The sequence below is a fragment of the Aphelocoma coerulescens genome, chromosome 13 (genome assembly GCF_041296385.1).
Source record: "Aphelocoma coerulescens isolate FSJ_1873_10779 chromosome 13, UR_Acoe_1.0, whole genome shotgun sequence".
Lineage (NCBI taxonomy): Eukaryota > Metazoa > Chordata > Aves > Passeriformes > Corvidae > Aphelocoma > Aphelocoma coerulescens.
The window spans coordinates 15,889,385-15,911,714 of record NC_091027.1 but is presented as its reverse complement, the minus strand read 5'-3'; the positions used below and the strand labels follow the sequence as shown (position 1 = coordinate 15,911,714).

Here is a 22,330-nt window from a genome sequence, read left to right as displayed (position 1 = left end):
AGGCACTCCTGGTGCTGACAGGGCAAAGTGTGGCTCAGTGCATTTATTGTGGGAGCCTTTTGGGCTGGGGGGCAGCAGCATCCCTGGATAAAATTAACAAGTCGATTTGGGGACAATAATCCCAGCTGCACATTCTGTACCTCGGGGCAGGAGGAAGAAATGGGACCCTCAGCTCGGCTACAGCAAGTGGACTGAGGATGTGCAGAGGATGTGCAAGCTACTCCAAGTGCTGTCAGAGGGCTGCTCTGGGTGTGTGTGATGGGGCCAGCATCAGGCAAAACTTGTTCCCGCAGTGCAGGGACAGCAGGGAGCGGGGATCGCCCCTCGGGGCGGGGGCTCTGCCGGTGGTTCCTGGCTGGGCTGGGGGCTCTAGGGGGAGCCTGAAGGCCCCAGACCCTGCAGGAGGCCGAAGTGCCCCCTGGCCGCCCCCTCCCCTGGGATCCGAGAGACGAGGTGACGGGGTGCGAATTAAGGAGCCCTGTGGAACTCCCAATGGTGAAGCGCTAAAGAACAGGGAAACATGAGGCGGATGGGGAACGACCTGGTGAAATGGGGCCTCGGGCTGGACCCCTGGGGCGGGGCGCGACCCCCGAGCCGCTGCCAGCCCGCAGCGCCGCCGGGCCGGTCCCGCCGGGGCGGCCCCGTGTGAGCAAAGGGGCGGGGCTAATGCCAGGGAAGGCGTGGCCATGCAAATCAGCAGGGCGCCATGGCGGCCGCCATGGAGGAGGTGAGCACGCGTGGGGCTGCGGGACCCCGGAGCCCCCGGCCCCGGTCCCACGGCCCCGCTCTTCCCAGGAGCTCCAGGACTCGCCGGAGCCGGCGGCGCGGGAGCCGCGGGTGCGGGATACCCCCGAGGACATCTGTCTGGAGGCCACGGCCAACGCCATCGCGCTGCACCCGGCGCGGCCGCTGCTGGCCGCGGGAGACGTGGACGGCGACGTGTACCTGTGAGTGGGGCCGGGGGCTGGGGAGGGGGTCCTGGCTCTGCGACCCGCTGGGCACAGGCGGGGGAGCTCCCCGGCCGCCCGCGGGTCCCGGCGAGCACTCTCTGTGTTGGCAGCTACTCGTACTCCTGCACTGAGGGAGAGAACCGGCAGCTCTGGTCCTCGGGGCATCACCTCAAGTCGTGCCGGGACGTGGCGTTCTCCCAGGACGGGCAGAGTGAGTGCGGGGGACGTGGGGTGACATGGGGGACGCCGGGCGGGGGCACTAACGCGGCTCTCCAGAGCTTTTCACTGTATCCAAGGACAAGTCCATCCACATCCTGACAGCGGAGGAGGGACGGCTGGAAACGCGCTTCCCCAAGGCCCACGAGTAAGTCCACACGGGAGGTCATTCCGGGCAGAACGGCTGGGGCATCGTCCCCTTCCCTCCCGCGGCAGGGCCACACAGCCCTGGGCCGGGCAGGGAGAACCCAGAGTGTTGCTCTGGGAGCCGTGACCGTGGGGGTGTGGGGCCGGGGTTTTTGCAGCTCAGCCCTCAACTGCGTGCTGCCCATCGACAACCACGTCTTTGCCACGGGCGACGATGGCGGGGCAGTGAAGGTGTGGGACCTGCGCAGGGGCAGTGCCATCCTGGAGGCACGGCAGCAGGAGGAATACATCAGTGCCATGACTGTGGATGGCAACGGGAAGATCCTACTGACAGCCTGGTACCAGAGGGGTTTCATGGTCTCGGGGTCGGGCTCCCCGTGTCCGCTCATGGCTGGGGGAAGCGCTCTGTTCCGTGTCCTGTGCTCACAACGTGTCCCTTCCACCTCCCACAGTGGTGATGGCACCCTGGGCGTCTTCAACGTGAAGAGACGGCGCTTTGAACTGCTCTCAGAGCCGCAGAACGGGGACCTGACATCTGTCGTGCTGATGAAGGTTGGCACTGCACCCTGACACGGAGCAGGATCCCATGGCCCTGTCCTCGCTCCGAGTTTTTTGTTCTGCCTCCGCCTCACTGCCCTCCTTTGCGCCTAGAGGGGGAGGAAGGTGGCATGTGGCTCCAGCGAAGGCACCATCTACCTCTTCAACTGGGATGGCTTTGGGGCCGCCAGTGACCGATTTGCGCTGAGGGCAGAGACCATTGACTGCATGGTGCCCATCACAGACAGCATCGTGTGTGTGGGGTCCCTGGATGGAGTCATCAGGTCAGGGGGTGCGGAGGTGTGGGATGGGGTGAGGGGGAATGGAGAGGGATGGAAGGGCGTGGGATCAGGAGGGATTGTGGGGGATGAGATGGGATAGGGAGGTGGTGGGATAGGGTTGTGGAGGGTGGAGTGGGGTGGGATGGGATGGAGATGGGGTGGGATGAGGAGTGGATGAGACCGGGATTGTGGGGGCTGGGATGGGGTGGAGAGGAATGAGGAGGTGTGGTACAGGATGGGGAGGGCTTGGGATGGGAGGGGGAGGTGTGGGATGGGGAAGGAGGGGAGTTAAGAGGGGTGTGGGACAGATCAGCCTTGCTCAGGAGACAGGACGGGAGGGCAGACGGTGTCCGCGGGCACTGCCAGGGCCCTCAGTGCTCCCGTGCCGTGCCCAGGGCGGTGAACGTGCTGCCGAACCGCGTGCTGGGCTGCGTGGGGCAGCACCTGGGCGAGCCCATCGAGCAGCTGGCCGTGGCTGGGGACGGGAAGCTACTGGCCAGCAGCGGCCACGACCAGAAGGTGAAGTTCTGGGACGTGTCGGCGCTCGGGTCGATGGTGGTCGATGATTACCGCCGGAAGAAGAAGAAGGGCGGGCCGCTACGCGCCCTCAGCAGCAAGGCGCTGGGCAGCGGGGAGGATTTCTTCGCCGACCTGCGGGACGAGGCCGAGCCGGAGGCGGCGGGGAAGGGCGGTGACAGCAGCGACAGCGACAGCGACAGCGACTGAGCGGCCGCGCGGGGCCGGGGGCGCCGCCCCCTCAGCGCTGCCGCCCGCCCGATGTGGGGGCGGGGCTCTGCGCCTGCCTCTCGCGGGGCGCGGCCAATCAGAGTCGCAGCCCGTGGGAGTGCCCGCCCACGGGGCGTGGCCACACGGTAATGGTATCACTGTCGGTGGGCAGGACGCTGGCGTTCTGATTGGCTCCCAGGGCTGCCACTCAAGCTGGGCTGCAGGCGTAGTCTTAAAGGGGCAGCGCGTGTCGGAGCAGGTGGGGGATCTCGTATGGGGCAGCGGTTATGGGGGGTTGGAGGCCCAGTGGGAGGAGCCCGGAGGTGGCCTCGGGATGGGGGGACAGGCTGGAGAGGGTGAGGCTGAGGGTCCTGCTGGAGGGGGTGTTCCTGACATCGGAGGGACCTGGAAGGGGGGGGGGGGGGCAGCGGGGAGGCCCTTCGGGGTGGGGGTGACGCGGCTGGGGTGACAGAGACTGGGAATGGTTGGGGGGGGTCCCTGACTGGGGACTGTGATGGATGGGGGGTGGCTCTGAGATGGGGGGATGTGGCTGGGGATCTCTGGTCAGTGACTGGGGGGTTACCACTGAGGGGCTGTAGTGTGGGCAATGCAGGGAGGGGGGGATGTGGCTGAGGGCCCCCGGTGGAGGGGTTATGGGGGGAGGGGTTATGATTGAACATCCCTGGTGAATGAGAGGGCTCTGAGATATGGGGGAGGACGTGGCTGAGGGTCTCTGGTAGGGGAGGGGCTAATGCTGGGGTTTGCTGGTGTATTTGGGGGTCCTGGGATGGGGGGTGAAGCAGGGCATTTCTGAGGAGGGGTGAGGGGGTGATGTGGGGTCCTGGAGTGCCTGGCCAGGGCGGACAGGTTCATCGCTTTCCTGCCCTGCTGTCCCAGCAGGTCAATTACCCTTTGTTAATTAATTAAGACTTCAGATCTGTTAGAAATAAACCCAGTGCCTTTCACTTCCCAGCGCCTTGTGCTGATGGTCTGGCTCATCCTCATGAGGCAAGGACTTCTGGTGTACCCCAGGAGGGACAGACAGACTACTAGAGTGCAAAAAAGAACTTTAAAAGTGCACCAAAAGGCTCTTGGGAGGATCCCGGGGATCTCCAAAAGGAAGAAGGATGGGACTTGGGTGCTGCCAAAAGGACTTGGTGGGTCTAGATGTGCATCACAATGTGCCATGAGTGGGGAGGGGGAGAGGGACTGGGATCCCTCCCGGGCTGGGTCCCTCCCTGGGAATGAGCAGAGTGGGCAGCGGGTGCAGGGCCTGGAACAGCGTCAGATATGGCTGGACACTGCAGCCAAGGCCCCTGGGGACCCCGTCCACTTGCTGGGGAATGGGAAGGATCTGGTGCAGTTCCAACAGGATTTCTGATCTTGGCTGCAGCTGGTGTTCCCCAGCTGATTCCTGGCACTGCCTGGGACCCCTTGGACCACCAGCTGCAGCCCCCAGGTGCTGCTGGCCCAGGGGCTCATGCTGCACCTGCTGGGACGGGATGGGACATGGCCAGAGACATTGCTGGAGCTGGGGGTGGGCCATCTACGAAACTGATGGACACCTAGAGTCCCTGGAGAGCATAAAGGCATGTCTCAGTTTGAAAGACACGTGTCTGCTGAGGAAGGCAGGAGCCTCCCTTGGAACGGAAAATACGACCCCTCTTCTCTCCAAATCATAACTTTGAAATTAAGGGGTTTTCAGGCAAAAATATGAGAAAAAGAATAACAGTTCTGTACTAGTATGTACATGGATAACAAGGCTAACAAAGAGTAACTACGGCAGTAACAACAAACAGAAGCAGACACCCGGTGCCGGCCTCTCCCGCCGCGGGCCCTTTCCCCTCGCTGCAGTTCCGCTCGCGGCCGCCAGGGGCGCTGGGGGCTCCCGGCCGGGCGGGGCGGCTGCGGGGATTCCCCGCGCCTGCAGGGGGCGCTGTGCCGCCAGCTCGGCCGCCTCTCCCCACACGGCCATGGTGGGCGCAGACGGCGGAAGGGATGCGGAAAAGGCTTCCTTTCTGAACTCACAGGGGCAGCCGATCCCGGTGCCCACTCTGGATAGCAAAAGGAGCTGTAGCAGGGACCTTGGGGTAGCAAGCTGGGAAGGCAGGGATGAGCAAAGTCCTCATTTTTGGGGTGGTGGACGAGATGCATTGGAAACTCGGCAGCTGTAGCTGGAAAGTGAGGGCATCCGGGCAGGGCAGGGGGTGCAGGTTATAGTGCAGCAAAGAAACCTTGGAGCAGTGGCAGAGGAACGGCAGGGGCTTGGGCAGTGGCCACCCGGCTCTTGAACAGCTCCGAGAGAGAAACTCCCTTGGAGGGGGAGGAGGCTTGGGGATCCCAGGGTTTCCCCTGAGGCACCCCAGCAGATGGTGAAGGGTCTTGTGTTTGGTGAGGTAGGGTGATAATAAGGTCCCAGTTCAGTGGCTGCTCTCAGGAGCAACGGCTCAGCCCACGGAGAAGCAGGACCGGGCTGGGCTCCGGTGGTGGCAGCGAATTCTGTCCCCCCCAGGCAGCAGCTCTGACCATTCTCCTCCGAAGCCGAGAGAGCAAGAGGCACCAGCAGCTGCCCCAGCTCCTTTTTCCAGCCCAATTCTCTGCCCCTCAGAGAGAAACCCTCAGATAAGAGAAGTGCAGCCAGGTGCCCTCCCTCCTCTCCTGAGCTTGGCAACTTCTTTTGTCTCTCATAAGAACCCGGTTGTTACTGTTTCTTAGCAACAAAAATGGGGGGAAATTCCTTAAGAGAGAAAAAAACAAAAGGAAAAACCCTAACCTCCAACGAGGTGCAACCTCCCAGAGGTCCACCCAAAGACACGGGGGAGGGTGGGCATCAGGAGGCACTTGGAGGAGCCTGAGGGGTATCAAAAGCTGGTCGGAAAGAGCTCAGTGAGTAGAAGACAACAATGATCGAGGTACCAGGGAATGCTGCTTCCCACACAATGGGCCCACCAGGCTGTGAAGGCTCCAAATCCCACCTGTCCTTTCCCCTGCCTTTCCTGGTGTGGGGGAAGAGCACTGAGATGCACTGGACAGGCAGGGAGCTGAGGATGCAGGAGGAAAAGATGACATGACACAGCTGATGCTTTCCAGAATTCTTTAATCCCAAAAGAACAACATGTGGCCACACCTCCCACTCCTGAGGAATCATTCATAGACAGCTGGGAACCGCACAGCTGCTTCCTCATTACACAAACAGGTTACAGGCACTCCTCTCCCCCCAGACAGTAGCTCCACCAGCCCACGGAACATCTGTGGCCACGGGGACGCTCCCTGTGTGTGGCCTTGTCCTCATCTGAGGCTGTTCCTCAGAAACCAGGAATGCCAGTGGAGGAATTCCCTCCATCACACTGGCATCTGGTGCTGGCAGCCCCTCCAAGAGCTGCTGCTTCTCCAGGATCTGCTCCTCCCATGCAACACAAACCAGCTTAAAAGAAGCCAAACTGGGGAGGAAAACCAACAAATCAAAACCAAAACCAACTCAAGGGCTGACCGAGGAAAGGGCAGCTGCCGTGGACCAGAACAGTGGCCCTTATCCTCCAGAGCCAGCTCTCAAAACCATTGCAAACAACTCAAAGAAAAGTTGGAACAGGGCTGGGACCCCAGCAGGGCTCAGGCTCAATCATGGCTTCAGCAGAGCGGCTGCCTACGTCAGCTGGCAACCTGCAGTGGAGAGGGAAGAATCAGGCTCTGCCCTCACCCCAAAACCTCCTCCTCTTGCATCCTGTGCTGCCAACCAGGAATCCCACCTGCAGCTCAGAGGTGACAGTGTTTCAGCCCTGCCTGCCAGCCTGGGTCCCTCCCTGCACTGACCCACCCTGCCCCAGAAGTGCCACAGCTCCACACTCCCAGGAGACACTTCAAGACTTTGGGAGAGGGAGGGGGTTGGCACAGATGCCATGCAAGGACTGACCAAGGACTCACCTAACAGCCGGAGAATGTGCAGGGCTGCTGCCATCTTGACCTTCTCATGCTCAGTCTGGCCCTGCTTGTCCTGGAAGACCCACGTGAACCCACTGATGGGCATGTGGTATCCTGGGATCACCACCTGGTACCAGAACCGCTGCCACCCGTTGGCGTTCACCTGGACACACTTGGTGGTGAACAGGGGTGTCCTCAGATGATGCCTCCAGCTCAGGATGTTCAGGCACTCCAGCAGTGGAGGCAGGGCTGCCAGCCTGGGCACTGCCAGGCTCTTGTCTCCGTGCACCCAGTTGGACAATGGCTCCTCCTCCCAGAGCTGCAGCTTCTGCTTCATTTGGGGGTCCAGCCAGTCTACCCTCATCCCTGCTCCCCTGAGCCTCAGGTTCCCTAGGAGACAGGAGATGCTTACCTGCCCACCATCCCATCCCATCCCATCCCATCCCATCCCATCCCATCCCATCCCATCCCATCCCATCCCATCCCATCCCATCCCATCCCATCCCATCCCATCCCTCAGCATCTGTTGCAGTGATCTCCAGGATTTTAGGGGCAACTTGACTTTAGGGGCAAGGTGAACACATATCAAAACCAAATGCTTCTCAGCTGGGGCAGAAATGGCTACAAACCAGGACTTTGGAGGTCCCAGTTGGACGTCTGGGAAGTGTGTCCCATCAGGACATTACAATCATGGGATGGGGCTCAGAGGGATTGAGCAGCTCCACTGGGAGGGTTTAAGGGACACTGAGGGGTTGGGGCAGCTCCATTGGGAGGTTTAATAACTTGGTCAATGTTCTGGATGCCCTGAACTGGTACTGGTGATGCTCCTGCTCTGAGCAGGCAGACCTCCAGTAGCTCTTTCATCCCACCACCGCTAGGACAGCCAGAAATCAACTGCACCATGGGCAGCTGACATCCCACAGGACATGGAGAGAGGAAGCTGAAGTCACCTTGCAGCCAAGCCTGGAGGTAGGAAACACCAGGAAGACCAGCCCAAGCAGCATCCCTCAGCACCACTCACCTTCCATCAGGGCTTTCTTGGCCAGGGCAGCAGCCTCGTGCGACCTGTACTTCAGCACAGCGAGCTTGGCGGGTCTCAGGCAGGGGCTGGCATGCAGGGTGACACTGAGGATCCCCTCAGTGACCGTCTGCAGCATGGCCTGCAGCTCCTGCTGGCTCACCGAGATGTCCAGGCCGTTGACAACGAGCTCGCGCTTCTGCGTGCTCCGGCACACCACAATGGCGCAGCCCTGGCGCATCTGGAAGCGGTGGAAGGTGGCGATGGCGTTGCTGGCATCCTGCAGGGAGGTGTACCTGGCGTAGGCAAAGCCCCGGTTGAGCCCACTGAAGGTCATCATGAGGCGGAACTCGTAGAGCTTCCCCACGCTCTCGAACAGCGGGATCAGGGTGTTCTCGTAGACGTCCTGCGGCAGCCTCGCGATGTACACCTCGGTGCCAGCCGGTGGTGGGCCGCCCACCCAGCCTGCAGGGGACACGGTGCCGTGGTGAGCCCTGCCGCGCTCCCAGGGCCCCACAGCTGAGCTGCTCTCCTGACATACCTGGGGGAGGCCCTCCGTAGCGCCTCTGCCCGTTGATTTGCACCAGCTCGATGCCGGTCTCCTTCTCCCAGGCAAGCAGGGCCATCTTACTGGCCTCGTTGATTCCGTTGGTCCACATCTGAAGAAGGAGATGATAGTGGTGATTGTCTGAGCAAAGAGCTTTCAGCTCCCAACTGGGAGCATCCCAACCCCAGGAGGGAACTACAAGATCCACTGCCAGCCAGCCAGTGGTGAAGCAAATGAACCCCTCTGCTCTCTGAGACCTGAGGAGCCTCCCAACACTGCCATCCCAAGGACTGTCCAAGCCTGCTCCACATGACTAAGTCCAGCAACTTTGTTAGAGCCCAAAGTCACCAACAGTTCCCTACAGCCCTGCAAGGGCTTGGAAAGCCAAAATGCCGGCAGCAGCTGCCTGGTGCTGCAAGAGGGGGCTGGAGCACAAAGCCAAGATGACCCATTGCATCATGACAGCTTTAAAGTGAAAGACAGTGGGTTACATTGAATATTGGGAAGAAAATCATCCCTGTGAAGAAGGTGAGGCACAGGCAGAGGTTGCCCAGAGAAGCTGTGGCTGCCTGCAAGTGTTCAAGGCCAGGCTGGATGGGGCTTGGAGCAACCTGGGATAGTGGAAGGTTGCCTGCCAGTACAGAAAAGATAATATTAAAAAGAAACAAGAACTGACAACTGAACTGGAAAGCAGGAATGCAGCTGAGTTATTATTGTCCTGATGCCTTAGGTTTTAGCTTTTATATTTTTCAGATCCTGTACTGCCTAGTATGTAACTCTGAAACTTCATACAGCCTGTCAGCTACTGTTCTCATGTTTTGGTTAGACATAACAAACCCTCTCTGGGCCTGAACTCAAGGACACCTTGTTGTCCCAGGCCCTGAAATACGTAAACTGAGCCTCTGGACAGGGGGAGCAAATGTGGGGTAATGACATCATTGCCTGAAATTATCACTGGAGAATTAACCCTGATATGCAAATGGACCAAACTTACAAAAGCGTGAAAAACCCGTGACCCAGCGTCCAGCTTGGGTGTAGCCCCTTGGGAGCTTCTGACTGCCCAAGGTGTTCCTATTGAAGGCACTCAATAAATACCTACTTTTATTCTCTTGTCTAGCCTGTTTTCAGGTAGCCACTTCAAGGCATCAGTTCTGGCACCCCATGAAAAGACAAGGAGGCTTCCAGAAAATCCTCTGGACTGAGAAAACATCCAACTACCCCCTCCACCCCCTGGCACTGCGGGGGGGGGCCCGCTGTAGCCACAGTCCAGATGGTGTCAGAACCCAAGAATCCTCCAAATTCAACACAGAGGCACAGGAGTGAGTGAGTAAAACTGCTATGGTGTTGTTAGTACCTGGGTTTGGTGTTAAGAGATCTTTTTATAGTTTTGTTTGGTGTGTGGAAGGATCTCAGAGGGTCTGAGGGGGGGGTTTCAGTTTATTTTGTTGTTTTCCCCGTTCACTGTTTGCTCATGAGAAGCAGGGAAGGGTGCTTTCTGAAAAGAGCTTTAGCACTGCAGTGACAATGTCTGGCCTGAAGCTGACAGTAGTGCTGTGGGTTAAACTGCTAGCACTGTGGATCTAGGGGCTGTGAGTTTGAGTCCTGTGTGTTCCTTATTCTTCATCTCTCTCTTTCTGCTTATTAGTGTCTGGTTAGGTTGCTTTGCTTTATTCCTGCAGTTTTTCCTGTGTATAAATGCAGACATGGGATGTATCTCCTCATGTGAAGATACAACTCAAATACCCTGAGACTCCTCCTTGGGCTTGATACTGAAAAACTGGTCAAAGTTAACCAGGAAAAACCCATTGCTTTCAAAACCTGAATTGATCAGCCTGTCTGAAATAATTTGGCCCACTTTTGAATTAAATAACAATGAGGCATGGTCCAAGTTTGGCAGTTTAGATGAAGAATTAATATCAAATCTGGTATCTCACATATACCAGGACCAGTATTTCGGAGAGTTTGAATGTGTGAGGCTTTTTATGCTTTTATCACGTAATGAAAAGCTACAGGGACCTAAGAAAGAACAACATGTGAGGCTTTCAAGAAAGAAGTGGAAAAAAGATTAAAAGAAAGAGCCTGCACTCAGTCCACCATGTGTGAGGGGCAGGGAGGAGCTGGAAGCAGATCTAGTGGCCCTGACTCTGAGACTGGGGCCACCTGCCATTCCAGCCCCTCCCTCACCCCCGCCACCACTGGGGGTTGCAGGGGGAGGGGGATGACACACGGCTTCAGTGGAGGAGGAGGAGGCTTCAAGGAGGCGGGAGAGGAGGGCCCAGCTTTGCCAAAGCCCCCATCGATAAAAGAAGAGCGGGGATGGCTCTGGCAGCCTAGGATGGCCCCGGCAGGACTGACCCGTACACTTCAGTCTGGACGCACTTCCTTTTTCTGCTCCGCCCCCCGCCCCGCTCCTCCGGTTCCTCCTGGGTCGGAGGGAGCGAGGGGAGGGGACAACCAGCCTGTGCAGCCCACAGCACCGGCCCTAGAGGTGGAGCCGGAGGGCAAAGCCTCCCATGGAGAGGGTGGGGACAGAGCCTCCCACCAAGAGGGCGGGCAGGGGACCTCCCATCAAGGGGCGGTGCCTCTGCCTCCCCCAGAGGTAACATGGGCGCTTGAGTTTCCATGGCATCACCATTCGCCGGGAGACCGGCTCAGGGGATGGCATCATCAGAGGGAGCCCAGCTGAAATTCCCAGGTGGAGTAAATCCTGTCCAACGGAGACGGACAGCAGTATCCGCTCAGGGAGCTCCTCTGGAGAGGACGATGAGAGAACAGCTGTTCTGATCAGAGGAAAGAGGGGAAGGATTGCGAGAAGAGCCATAAGAGAACAAAGTCCTGAAGCAAAGCGGACCAGATCTAAAAGGGAAGACCCGGTTTTACAGGCCCCTCTGAGACAGGCAGTTGGTAACCAAGGGCCTGTATATATAAAAGTCCTGCACTCTCTTGTAGAGTTAGAACAGTGGAAGACTACTGTCGGAAAATATAAAGAAAACCCAGATAAAGTAGCAAATTTGGTAGCAACAGCAATTGACACACAGAACATTGACTGGAGTGATTTGAAATCTGTGATGGACACACTGGTTGATCACACCGAGAGAGAGATGGTTAATAAATCTATTATAACTTCTGTAGAGTCACATATCGCAAGCAGATCCATCCAGGGCACAGTTGCTGAGGTTTTCCCATTGATTGATCCAGGGTGGGACCCTAATGTACCAGAACAAATGGCAAGACTAAAACAATACCAGAATCTCATCGTGTATGGATTAAGACATGGTGTCACTAAAGCTCTAAATTGGTCAAAGCTTTACGAAGTAAAGAAAAATCAAGATGAATCTCCCACTGATTTTTTAAATAGGCTAAGAGAAGCTGCAATTAAATATACAAACCTAGATCCTGATTCGACTGGAGGGAAAGCACATCTAACTCTCCTGTTTATAGGTCAAGCTGCAAATGATGTAAGAAGAAAGCTGCAAAAGTTAGACAGGATTCAGGACATGAATAAATAGTTAGAGGCAGCCTGGAAGGTATATCGGGACAGAGACCTTGGTGACAAAGTTAGACGCCATCCTAGCAAAAGGGTTAGTCAGGAGAAGTCACCAACAGAACTTCCCCTCTGGACAAAGATCAGTGTGCCTTTTGTAAGGAAAAGGGACATTGGAAAAACAACTGTCCGGTGTTGAAGAAGAAATCCCCAGTTGCCCAACTCATTAAGGGACAAAACTCAGAGTGATGGGGACCGAAGGCCTCTCCCCCAGCAGAGCCTTTGGTTATAGCTGAGCTGGGGAAAGACGACACTGAATTTGTGGTAGATACCGGAGCAGCATATTCTGTGTTAAATACTTTAGAAGGGAAATTGAGTCAAGATACTGGTCATGTCGTTGGGGTGACAGGGGTAAGTGAAACACGGCCCTTCTTCCAACCTTTAAAATTCAAACTGGGGAAGCACTGGGTAACTCATCAATTCCCTTTATATGCCTAACTCCCCGTGACCATTGCTGGGGAGGGATTTATTGGAGAAATTGGAAGCAGAAATTAAATTTAAAAAGGGAAAGGGTGTACAATTTATAATTCCTGAATCTAAATTTGTCAAAGTTGCCACACTTTTTATACAGGACAGATGTAGTGAAATCCCCACTGAAGTTGAAAATGCCATCAATCCAATAGCATGAGCCACTGATGTCCCAGGAAGATCCAAACGAGCAGAACCAGTGAGTATTGCACTCAAACCAGGAGCCACGCTGGTAAGGCAAAAGCAATACCCTTTGAAATTAGAAAGGCGTAGGGGATTGACATCTATAATTGAAAAATGCCTCTAACATGGGTTATTAGTGCAATGTGAGTCCAGGTATAACACGCCCACCCTTTCAGTGAAGAAAGCTGATGGTAAGAGTTATTGATTAGTGCAAGATTTAAGAGCAATTAACAAAATTACAGAGGACATACACCCAGTAGTAGCAAATGCCTTTTGATCACACTGACAGACAAATGTGGCAGGGCAGATCACCCCTCTCCCCACCACAGGTAGCCAGTGCAGATAGGAGAGATAACCCAGGCAGGCAAGGCCCAGCAAGTATCATCTCCTGACACCAAAAGGTGTGCCAGCTTAACAGATGTGGGAAGAGATAAAAGAAAACAAACACAGGTGACCAAAAGGCCTGTTTCACACTATAAAAGTACTACAGATTATCACAGAGGCAGAAGTCTCTTACATACTCCCTGGGAACGTGCGAGGCGATTTCTCCCCAAAGCTTGGATGCAACTTTGGGGTTACTTTTCCAGAAACTGAGGAAAGGGATTTCCATGTGTGTCCCTTCAACAATTGGTGGTAAAATACATTGAATCCTAATCAATATTATTTCTTCACTAGCCATATTTAAAAAAAGGTACCTTATTGTGCACTGTATATTTAGACAGTAATAGCTTCTTTAGTCTTTTTTTCCTGTGTAGTGATAGTTTGTTTTAAGTCTTATGTCTGTTAGTTTTGTGTCTATTAAATAAATAATTCATTCTATAAAAGACTGAATCAGCCATTATTAAAGAACCTGTGAACAAAAGTGGGTTTTGGGGTGCTGGCCATCCCTATAAAGCTACTGCCTGCTGCTGGAGGCCTGGGCAAAAGGCAGAGACTTATCTAAACCCCACACATCTAACTCATAACAATGAATTAGGGTGGTTTACTCTTGTAGACCTGAAGGATGACTTTTTCTGCATTCCTGTGCATAAAACCAGCCAGGAGCTCTTTGCTTTTGAGTGGGAGAATCCCAAAACAGGGAGAAAAAGTCAGCTTATTTGGACTGCCCTATCGCAGGGTTTCGAGAATAGCCCAACAATATTTGGAAACCAGCTAGCAAAGGAATTGGAGGAGACAAGAGCCAGGAGGGGTTATTCTTCAATATGTTGATGACATCTTGATTGCAGCTAAATCACGAGATGACTGTGGTGCCTAGGTTTCAACTTTTATATTTTCCTGATTCTGTACTGCTTAGAGTGTAACTCTGAGGTTTCTTGTAGCTTGCTCATTTCTGCTCACTTGTGCTAGGTAGACATAACAAAGCCTCTCCGGGCCTGCTCCCCAAGGTCACCCAGACTGTCCTAGACCCAAAAAGTATAATCCAAAGAGCTTCTAAGGGGGGCCAGCGGAGGGGAAATTACATCATTGAACTGAAGCTTTAACTGGAGAATTACCCTGCTATGCAAATGAACCAAACATATAAAAGTGTGAAGAACTCGTGACCTGTCGTCCATCTTGGGGTCCATTTTTGGCAATAGCCTGTGGCTCCCAGGGTGTACCTTTGAAGGCCTTTCAAATAAATACCTATTTTATCTTTTACTCCTGTCCAGTCTCTGTGTCTAGGAGGCCCCTTAAGGTATCAACTGCATCCAATTCACTGTAAGCTCGTGAAACTTTTTGGGACCAAGTGGGTACAGAGTTTCCAAAGATAAGGCACAGATTGCCAAAGAAGCAGTAGCTATTTGGGACTTGAAATCTTTCATGAACACTGACAGCTCAGCAAAGAACAGAAAGAAGCCATCTGCTGACTTCCAGAGCCCCACACCTGTTGCCTCTCGGAGGCGTAGCGACCTGGTTCAGGAACGGCACGACGACCACCTCAGGTCGTTCGGACCATCAGCTCACAGACACCAATGTGGTGGACGGCAAAATGGCTTTTATTCATGGATTACATAGGGTTAAATAACCTGGGTTTGCCACGTCACTTCCTTCTGCTCACCTATTACCTGTAGAGGGGAGGGGTTTTACCTGTCCCGTACAACGCGATATCTTCTGTCTGTCCCTAATCACCTACATTTCCCCCCTCTATCCTGAATTACCCACACACACCGTGAGAGAGATGAAAGCTTTCCTGGGAATGGTCAGGTGGTGCCAACTTTGGATACTGAACTACAGATTACTGGTAAGGCCCCTGTATGGAGCATTAAAAGCAGCAGAAAAGGAAATCATTACATGGACTGAGAGCATGAGAGATGCATTTAAACAGCTGAAACACTCTCTAATGTCAGCTCCAGCACTGGGTTTACCAGACTTAACTAAGCCTTTTGAACATTTAACACGAGAGACTCAATGTGGCATTGGGCATATTAACACAGCACCTCGGAAGCCAATGGAGGGCTGTGGCCTACTCTTCCAAACAGCTAGACAACGTTAGCCACAGGCAGCCTGGGTGTTTGAAGGCCATGGTGGCTACTGTCATCTTGATTCAAGAGGCCTGGAAACTCACCCTTGGACAACACATTGTAGTGTATGCACCACATGCCATAGCAGCAGCACTGGAACAGAAAGGAGGACACTGGCGGTCCAGCAATCAGATGCTTAGATATCAGTCTCTGCTGTTAGAACAGGATGGTGTTACCCTGAAAACAACTTCTGTTGTTAACCCTACCATGTTTCTGTCCTCCACCTTAACTGATGATGTGCCTAAGCATGATTGTTTGCAGACAGTCATGGAGGTCTATTCCAGCACACCAGACCTGAAGGATGTGCCCCTAGAAAATCCAGACTGGGAGCTGTTTACAGACATGAGCAGCTTCATGAGAAATGGTAAACAAATGACAGGTTATGCAGTAACAACCCAGGACAAGGTGATTGAGGCGAAGGCCCTGCCAGCAGATGTGTCACACAGAAAGCTGAAGTGATTGAGCTGACAGGAGCCTTGGACCTGAGCCAAGGAAAGAAGGTAAATATATGGACTGACTCTAAATATGCATTTAGTGTTGTCCATGCCCGTGGAGCCATCTGGAAGGAGAGAGGACTGTTGAACGCTCCAGGTAAGCAAATCAAACATGCTGAACAAATCCTTGCCCTCTTGGAGAGCATCAGAAAACCCACTGAAGTAGCCATCATGCATTGTAGGGGTCACCAGAAAGGGAAAACCACTCCAGAACTGGGAAACTGCTTTGCTAATGAAACAGCAAGAGGAGTTACAGAAAAAGGTATTCTCACAGTAATTCCACAGAAAGAGATTAATTTGTCAGGGTTCACCCCAAAATATGATCAGGCAGACTACAAGTTAATTAAGTTTCTTAAGGTTGAGATCACAGAGAATGGATGGCTGTCACACCAACGAACCAGGTTGTAGTCCCACCTCTAATCCTTCGAGAGCTAGCTCAAAGAGAACATGAAAGCACACATTTCAGGGTTGAAAATCTTCTGAAACGTCTAAAAAAGGTACTAATAGGAAAAGGAATGGCTGATATTGTACAATCAGTAGTAAGCAAATGTGAAATCTGCTGTATAAACAATCCTGATACAAGGGAAAGAGTTGTGTTAGGAGTAACAAAGGCAGGGGATCTTCCTGAAAATTACTGGTAAATGGATTTTGCTGAGTTACCACGCAAAGAGGGATACAGGTACATATTGGTATTAGCTGACACCTTCAGCAGATGGCCTGAAGCTTACCCCTAACACAGCCAAGGAGGTGGTAAAAGTTTTGCTTAATCAAATCATACCGAGGTTTGGGGTTCCTTTGGGGATGTCATCAGACAAGGGACCACACTTTATTGCAACAGTGACTCAGGAAGTTAGGATTTTGGGAATTGCTTGGGATCTGCATACACCTTAAAGACCCCAAGCAAATGGTAAAGTTGAACATATGAATGGAACCCTAAAACACAAATCAGCAAAATTTTTCAAGAGACATCCATGACGTGGGTTCAGGCCTTGCCTATAGCCTTACCGAGGATCCGCATACAACTGAGGCGGAGGGACAACGTCAGTCCCTATGAAATATTGTATGGCAGGCCATATCAAATTCCACATGTTCCAGGTGAAAATCCCTTGATTTGCAGAGATACCTAATGGCTTTAGGTTCCACTTTGCAGAAGCTCCAGAATTACATTGTGTTATCCAGACCCATAGGACTGGACACCCCTGCACATCCCTTCCAGCCTGGAGACTGGGTCTGTGTGAAGTGGTGGGACAGTGACCCTCTACAGGCCGAGTGGAGAGGACCATTCCAGATTCTGCTGACTACCATCACTGCAGTCAAAGTCACTGGCAAAGGACCCTGGATTCACTACTCCAGAGTTAAGAAGGCTTCTGCTCCCAAAACAACTGAGAAAACAGAGACTGATACAAATGAAGATGATGTAGTTTAAATCATTCTTTCCTTGTGCTTCTTATCTACACAGTTGGTAACCCTGACCCAGGTTTGAAACCAAAATTTGCATATGATTCTGGTCCAAAGTGTATCCAAAGATATTCATCTGGATACAAAGCTAACAACTGACATGTAGATCAAAGTGGAAAGATCAGCAAAAATTTGTCTACAATTTGAGAACTAACTCAGATCTTACATTAGATAGCATTCAAAGTAAATACACTGAGTTTTGATTTGACACTGACTTCATGGTTACCAAACTGGCTCTAGATTTAAAAACTGTTCAGAGTAGTTGTAATTATAATTCTCATTTATATATACTGCTGTTAGACACATATTACTAGTAAATATTTTGAATAGAGTCTCAACAAGGTAGAGGCCTTGTCAAGCCTCTAAGGGGGGGGAATGATGCCTTAGGTTTTAGCTTTTATATTTTTTAGATCCTGTACTGCCTAGTATGTAACTCTGAAACTTCATACAGCCTGTCAGCTACTGTTCTCATGTTTTGGTTAGACATAACAAACCCTCTCTGGGCCTGAACTCAAGGACACCTTGTTTACCTGAAATAGGTAAACTGAGCCTCTGGACAGGGGGACCAAACTTAGGGTAATGATATCATTGCCTGAAATTATCACTGGAGAATTAACCCTGATATGCAAATGGACCAAACTTACAAAAGCGTGAAAAACCCGTGACCCAGCGTCCATCTTGGGTGTAGCCCCTTGGGAGCTTCTGACTGCCCAAGGTGTTCCTATTGAAGGCACTCAATAAATACCTACTTTTATTCTCTTAATCTTGTCTAGCCTGTTTTCAGGTAGCCACTTCAAGGCATCAGTTCTTGAGAACAGAACAGCTGCAGAGACAGTTACAGGAGGAACAGAAAGAAAAACAAAAGTTGGAGGAAAAAGTTGAGTTAATGCTTATGCGGGCTCCAAATCCTCCTGACATCATGCAGATTAGAAAATTAACTGCATCTCCTGAAGACTGGCCAAATTCTGCCTTGTTACAAAATGGGATGAAATTAGAAAAGACACAGCCTTTGATGCACAATTGGCCAGGAGTGTTGCTGACATTTTACAACACAGGGAAATCCCCACCTGTGCAACACTAATGCATGCATTGTTGGTATCACCACGAAAATCATCTCATCCCACATCTCACCCATATTAGTGAGATGTGGGATGGAGTGATTTTCCTGGTGATACCAAGAATATTACGTGCAATGTAGTCATTCAATGATCAATACTAATTGACCATTCCCAGGAACTATGATTTACAGGTTGTCCACCCAGAAAACAGAGGTGGAAAGAGTTATATAATCAAACATTATTTTTAAGAATTCCAAAAATTGCAATTCCCCTCTCCCTGGGCAAAGGTGAAAAAAACCCCTCACTAAACTTAGTAAAAAAATTTAGAAGTTGTATCATTTCCAACAGGAGCAGCACACCCCCAGATTCCTGTTACAGCAAGATGCATTTCAGGAGACAAAATGGAGATGTTCTGAATGGGAAAAGGGACTTTTATCTCTAGTCTGAGCAGTGAAACTGATGCCTTGATGTGGCCACCTAAAACACAGAGACTAGACAAGAATAAGAGAATAAAAGTAGGTATTTACTTGAAGGGCCTTCAAAGGTACACCCTGGGCAGTCAAAAAGCTACATCTAAGATGGACGCTGGGTCACGGGTTCTTCACACTTTTATAAGTTTGGTCCACTTGCATATCAGGGTTAATTTGCCAATTATAACCTCAGTTAATTATGTAATTACTCCAAGTTTCCCCCCCCCCACCTTAGAGGCTTTAGTTTACACATTTTGGGGCCTGGTGTCCTTGAAAAGCAAACCCAGAGAGGGTTTGTTATGTCTAACCAGCACGAGGGAACAGTTGTTAACAGGCTGCACGAAACTTCAGTTACACACTAGGCAGTGCAGGATTTGAAAAATATAAGTTAAAACCTAAAGCATCAAAACACGCTCACATTTTCCATATAAGCAAGTACAATGGGCCAAAAAGGTAGAATTCAATAGGTTTTCCACACCCCATGTTATCCCCAGTCAAATGGAAGCACAGAATGGGCTAATGGCCTGTTGCCACATGACTGAGTGGGATATTCAGGGTATTTCACCAACTAAACAATAGCTGTGGCCTGCTCAAGCATTCTTTGCAAACCCTGAATGAGGTGCTTTACAATCCCGACAACCTGTTACGGTAAAAGCAACACAAACTGGAACTGTGCCTGTGACTAACTAAACCTCGGGGTGCGCTTGCTTGGGGAACTACCGACAGCAGTGGTACAAACCACAGAATTAATACACGGTGGCTTTTTTCTGTTTTTAATAGGATAATAACCTGTCCAGGCAAACCCTGCTGAGACTTGTATGCTTTGACTTTTTCAGGAAATGATACTGGAAATGATGCCAGCACGTCTCCACTGAAGATCAAGTTATCCACTGAAGGACTGCTTATTCTCACAGAATGAATCAGCACCAGAATGAACCAGACTGGGCACATAAATCACCAAGCCTGACCCACTGGATGGAAACCTTCACTTTTTCCATCTGTAATAGTCACCGTGGTAATGGCTGTAACCATGCTTAAGCCTGAATGACCATTGCTAATGAATAAGCCATAATTGTACAAATTCAGGAGCTTAGCCTAATAACATGAATTTGGCAGAGGCTTAATATAACCTTAATATGTGAAGCAAAACTTTCAACCAACAAGGAGGAAATTTATTTACTCAGCTTCCAATATTGACACAAAATATGAAAGGGAAGTTTTAGTGGAGATATAATGTATCCGCAACTGTAAGTGGGTAATACATACTAGCACAGCAAAAACTAATTTAAACCTCACAGTGCGTTCCACTACCTCCCAGGCTCCTGACAAGATTGGTGAAATCTTACCTCCACAAATTTCTAAAATTGGATGGCATGCCATCAAATATACCGGCCAAAACAAGTGCTATTTAATCCTTCATGGTCCCTCAAACGAGTGGAATTATCAATGCAGGTTAATATCTCTGCAATTAAACCTGCCATTTCTGTCTAATCCCTATGCACAGTGGTCGGCAGGGTTGCATGGACAGACCCTGACCCCTCCAAAACCGTCTGGGAGAGAGTAACTGGTATCCTGGGGACAGAATTGGGAGCATTAAGTTACACAGATGCTGGAGTCCTAGCAAAAAAAAATAAATAAATAAATTAACAAGTGATTTATACCAAATTAAAGATCCATTATGATCTTCCTTATCAACATTAGGAACTAGCTAATGGCCCTTATCAGATACCTCAGTGCCAAAGGATTGAGGTACGAAATCACCACCTAATAGTGAATGCCACCAGGTGGTGGCACCTCTATTTTCGAGGGGTTTCATCTTTGCTGAAGCCTAAAAACCACCTCCGAATGGGGGTGGGAACCCCCACTGGGGAAATACGTGCTGAAAGCGGGATAAAAGACCAGCCCCATTCCTTCCTCAGAGCCTCGTGGCCCGGCCCTGTGGCTCCCGGGATGGGTCCCAGCCCAGGGAACCGGTCCGGGGGTGCCTGGGCTGTGTGGACAGGCAGCACCCAGCTCCCCTTGCACAGCCCCCGGTGCTAACGGGGGTCCCGCGCACCCTCGGCCCCGGCTGACCCCGGCTCATCGCGGGGAACGGCGCGGGGTGCGGCGGCTCCGCGCTGGGACCGGCGCTGCCCAGCCCTGTCTGCGCTCCCAGCCGGGGCCCGGGGCTCTGGTCCCCTCGGGAAGGGCTTCCCCGAGGTGAGCCCTGCCCGCACCGAGCCTCGGGGGCTCCGGTCCCCTCGGGAAGGGCTTCCCCGAGGTGAGCCGTGCCTGCACCGGGGCTCGGGGGCACTGGTCCCCGGGAAAGGGCGCCCAACGTGAGCCCTGCCCGCTCGGGGGCTCCGGTCCCCGCGGGAGGGGCCTCCCCGAGGTGAGCCCAACCCGCACCGAGGCTCGGGGGCTCCGGTCCCCCGGGAAAGGGCGCCCAACTTGAGCCCTGCCCACTCGGGGTCTCCGGTCCTCGCGGGAAGGGCCTCCCCAAGGTGAGCCGTGCCCGCTCTGGGGCTCGGGGGCTCCGGTCCCCTCGGAAGGGCTTCCCCGAGGTGAGCCGTGCCCGCACTGGGGCTCGGGGGCTCCGGACCCCGGGAAAGGGCGCCCAGCGTGAGCCCTGCCCGCTCGGGGGCTCCGGTCCCTGGGAAAGGGCGCCCGACGTGAGCCCTGCCCGCTCGGGGGCTCCGGTCCCTGGGAAAGGGCGCCCGACGTGAGCCCTGCCCGCTCGGGGGCTCCGGTCCCTGGGAAAGGGCGCCCGACGTGAGCCCTGCCCGCTCGGGGGCTCCGGTCCCTGGGAAAGGGCGCCCGACGTGAGCCCTGCCCGCTCGGGGGCTCGGGGGCTCCGGACCCCGGGAAAGGGTGCCCGATGTGAGCCCTGCCCGCTCGGGGGCTCCGGTCCCCGCGGGAGGGGCCTCCCCGAGGTGAGCCCTGCCCGCACCGAGCCTCGGGGGCTCCGGACCCTGGGAAAGGGCGCCCGACGTGAGCCTTGCCCGCACGGGGGCTCTGGTCCCCGGGAAAGGGTGCCTGATGTGAGCCCTGCCCGCTCGGGGGCTCCGGTCCTCGCGGGAGGGGCCTCCCCAAGGTGAGCCCTGCCCGCACCGGGGCTCGGGGGCCCGGGGCTCTGGTCCCCGCGGGAAGGGCCTCCCCCGAGGTGAGCCGTGTCCGTACCGAGGCTCGGGGGCTCCGGTCCCCGGGGGAAGGGTTTCCCCGAGGTGAGCTGTGCCCGCACCGGGCTCTCCCGCCGCCCTCACGGCCGGCCCGCCCCGACAGCGCCCACCTTCTCGTCCATCGCCGCCACTCCTGCTCTTCGTGCTGCGCCCGCCGTTCTTGTCGTTCCCGCCGTCTGGGCCGGGGGAGGAAAAGATCCAGCACCGCCCCCCGCGCCGCTCCACCCCTGACGTACCCCGCGGCAGTACCCGCCCGCGCCTTCGGGGCCTCACCTTGCTTTGCTTTGCTATGCGGTGCCTTGCCTCCCTCTCCTTCTTGTACTTGACCACTTGTATGCGAGGCGAGGCACGGCAGGGGTAGAGAAGGGAAGCGGTTGCTGCAAGAGCTACAACAGCACCACCAAACTCTCAACAGAATCGTCAAGGTTGGAAGAGACCTTCAAGAGCATCTAGTCTAATCATCAGTGTGAAAGAAATGAGAAGGAGGTGTCTTTACAAACAGACTGGTGGATAAAGCCAGATACTGAGTGGTGAAATAAGCAATGGGAGTGAGAGGAAAGATGTGTGCTAATATCTCTGCAGACAATTTGATGGGTGTTAACGTGTTTGAAATGGGTCTTAACGTCTCTACTAACTTTGGGCAGCAGGTTCGTTAC

General features: G+C 53.4%; 2 protein-coding genes across 3 annotated transcripts; one reads left to right on the top strand and one right to left on the bottom strand.

Moving 5' to 3' along the window:
• Nucleotides 1-694: 694 nt before the first annotated feature.
• Nucleotides 695-3,182, top strand: WDR55 (WD repeat domain 55). The gene is made up of 8 exons (XM_069028815.1): nt 695-727; nt 796-947; nt 1,061-1,161; nt 1,227-1,314; nt 1,472-1,651; nt 1,766-1,865; nt 1,965-2,134; nt 2,527-3,182. The coding sequence occupies exons 1-8, from the start codon at nt 707-709 to the stop codon at nt 2,855-2,857; spliced, it is 1,143 nt and encodes a 380-aa protein (XP_068884916.1). The 5' UTR covers nt 695-706; the 3' UTR covers nt 2,858-3,182.
• A 2,782-nt stretch (nt 3,183-5,964) lies between these two features.
• DND1 (DND microRNA-mediated repression inhibitor 1) lies at nt 5,965-21,861 on the bottom strand. 2 transcript variants are annotated; one of them, XM_069028923.1, is made up of 5 exons: nt 21,785-21,861; nt 8,335-8,452; nt 7,797-8,258; nt 6,779-7,165; nt 5,965-6,517 (listed from the first exon to the last, which is right to left on the bottom strand). In XM_069028923.1, the coding sequence occupies exons 1-5, from the start codon at nt 21,794-21,796 to the stop codon at nt 6,501-6,503; spliced, it is 996 nt and encodes a 331-aa protein (XP_068885024.1). In that variant the 5' UTR covers nt 21,797-21,861; the 3' UTR covers nt 5,965-6,500. The 2 variants fall into 2 exon arrangements, with proteins under 2 accessions (XP_068885024.1, XP_068885023.1); XM_069028922.1 differs by lacking the exon at nt 21,785-21,861 and adding an exon at nt 8,832-8,908.
• Nucleotides 21,862-22,330: the final 469 nt, after the last annotated feature.

Excerpts from the sequence above, each read along its gene's own strand:
- DND1 (XM_069028922.1), bottom strand. The coding sequence starts at position 8,855 with ATGATTTTCTTCCCAATATTCAAT. Across the intron at positions 8,453-8,831 it reads TTTTCTTCCCAATATTCAAT|ATGTGGACCAACGGAATCAA; the intron begins GTAACCCACTGT and ends CTCCTTCTTCAG. Across the intron at positions 8,259-8,334 it reads CTACGGAGGGCCTCCCCCAG|GCTGGGTGGGCGGCCCACCA; the intron begins GTATGTCAGGAG and ends TGTCCCCTGCAG.
- WDR55 (XM_069028815.1), top strand. The coding sequence starts at position 707 with ATGGCGGCCGCCATGGAGGAG. Across the intron at positions 1,652-1,765 it reads AAGATCCTACTGACAGCCTG|TGGTGATGGCACCCTGGGCG; the intron begins GTACCAGAGGGG and ends CACCTCCCACAG. Across the intron at positions 2,135-2,526 it reads TCCCTGGATGGAGTCATCAG|GGCGGTGAACGTGCTGCCGA; the intron begins GTCAGGGGGTGC and ends TGCCGTGCCCAG.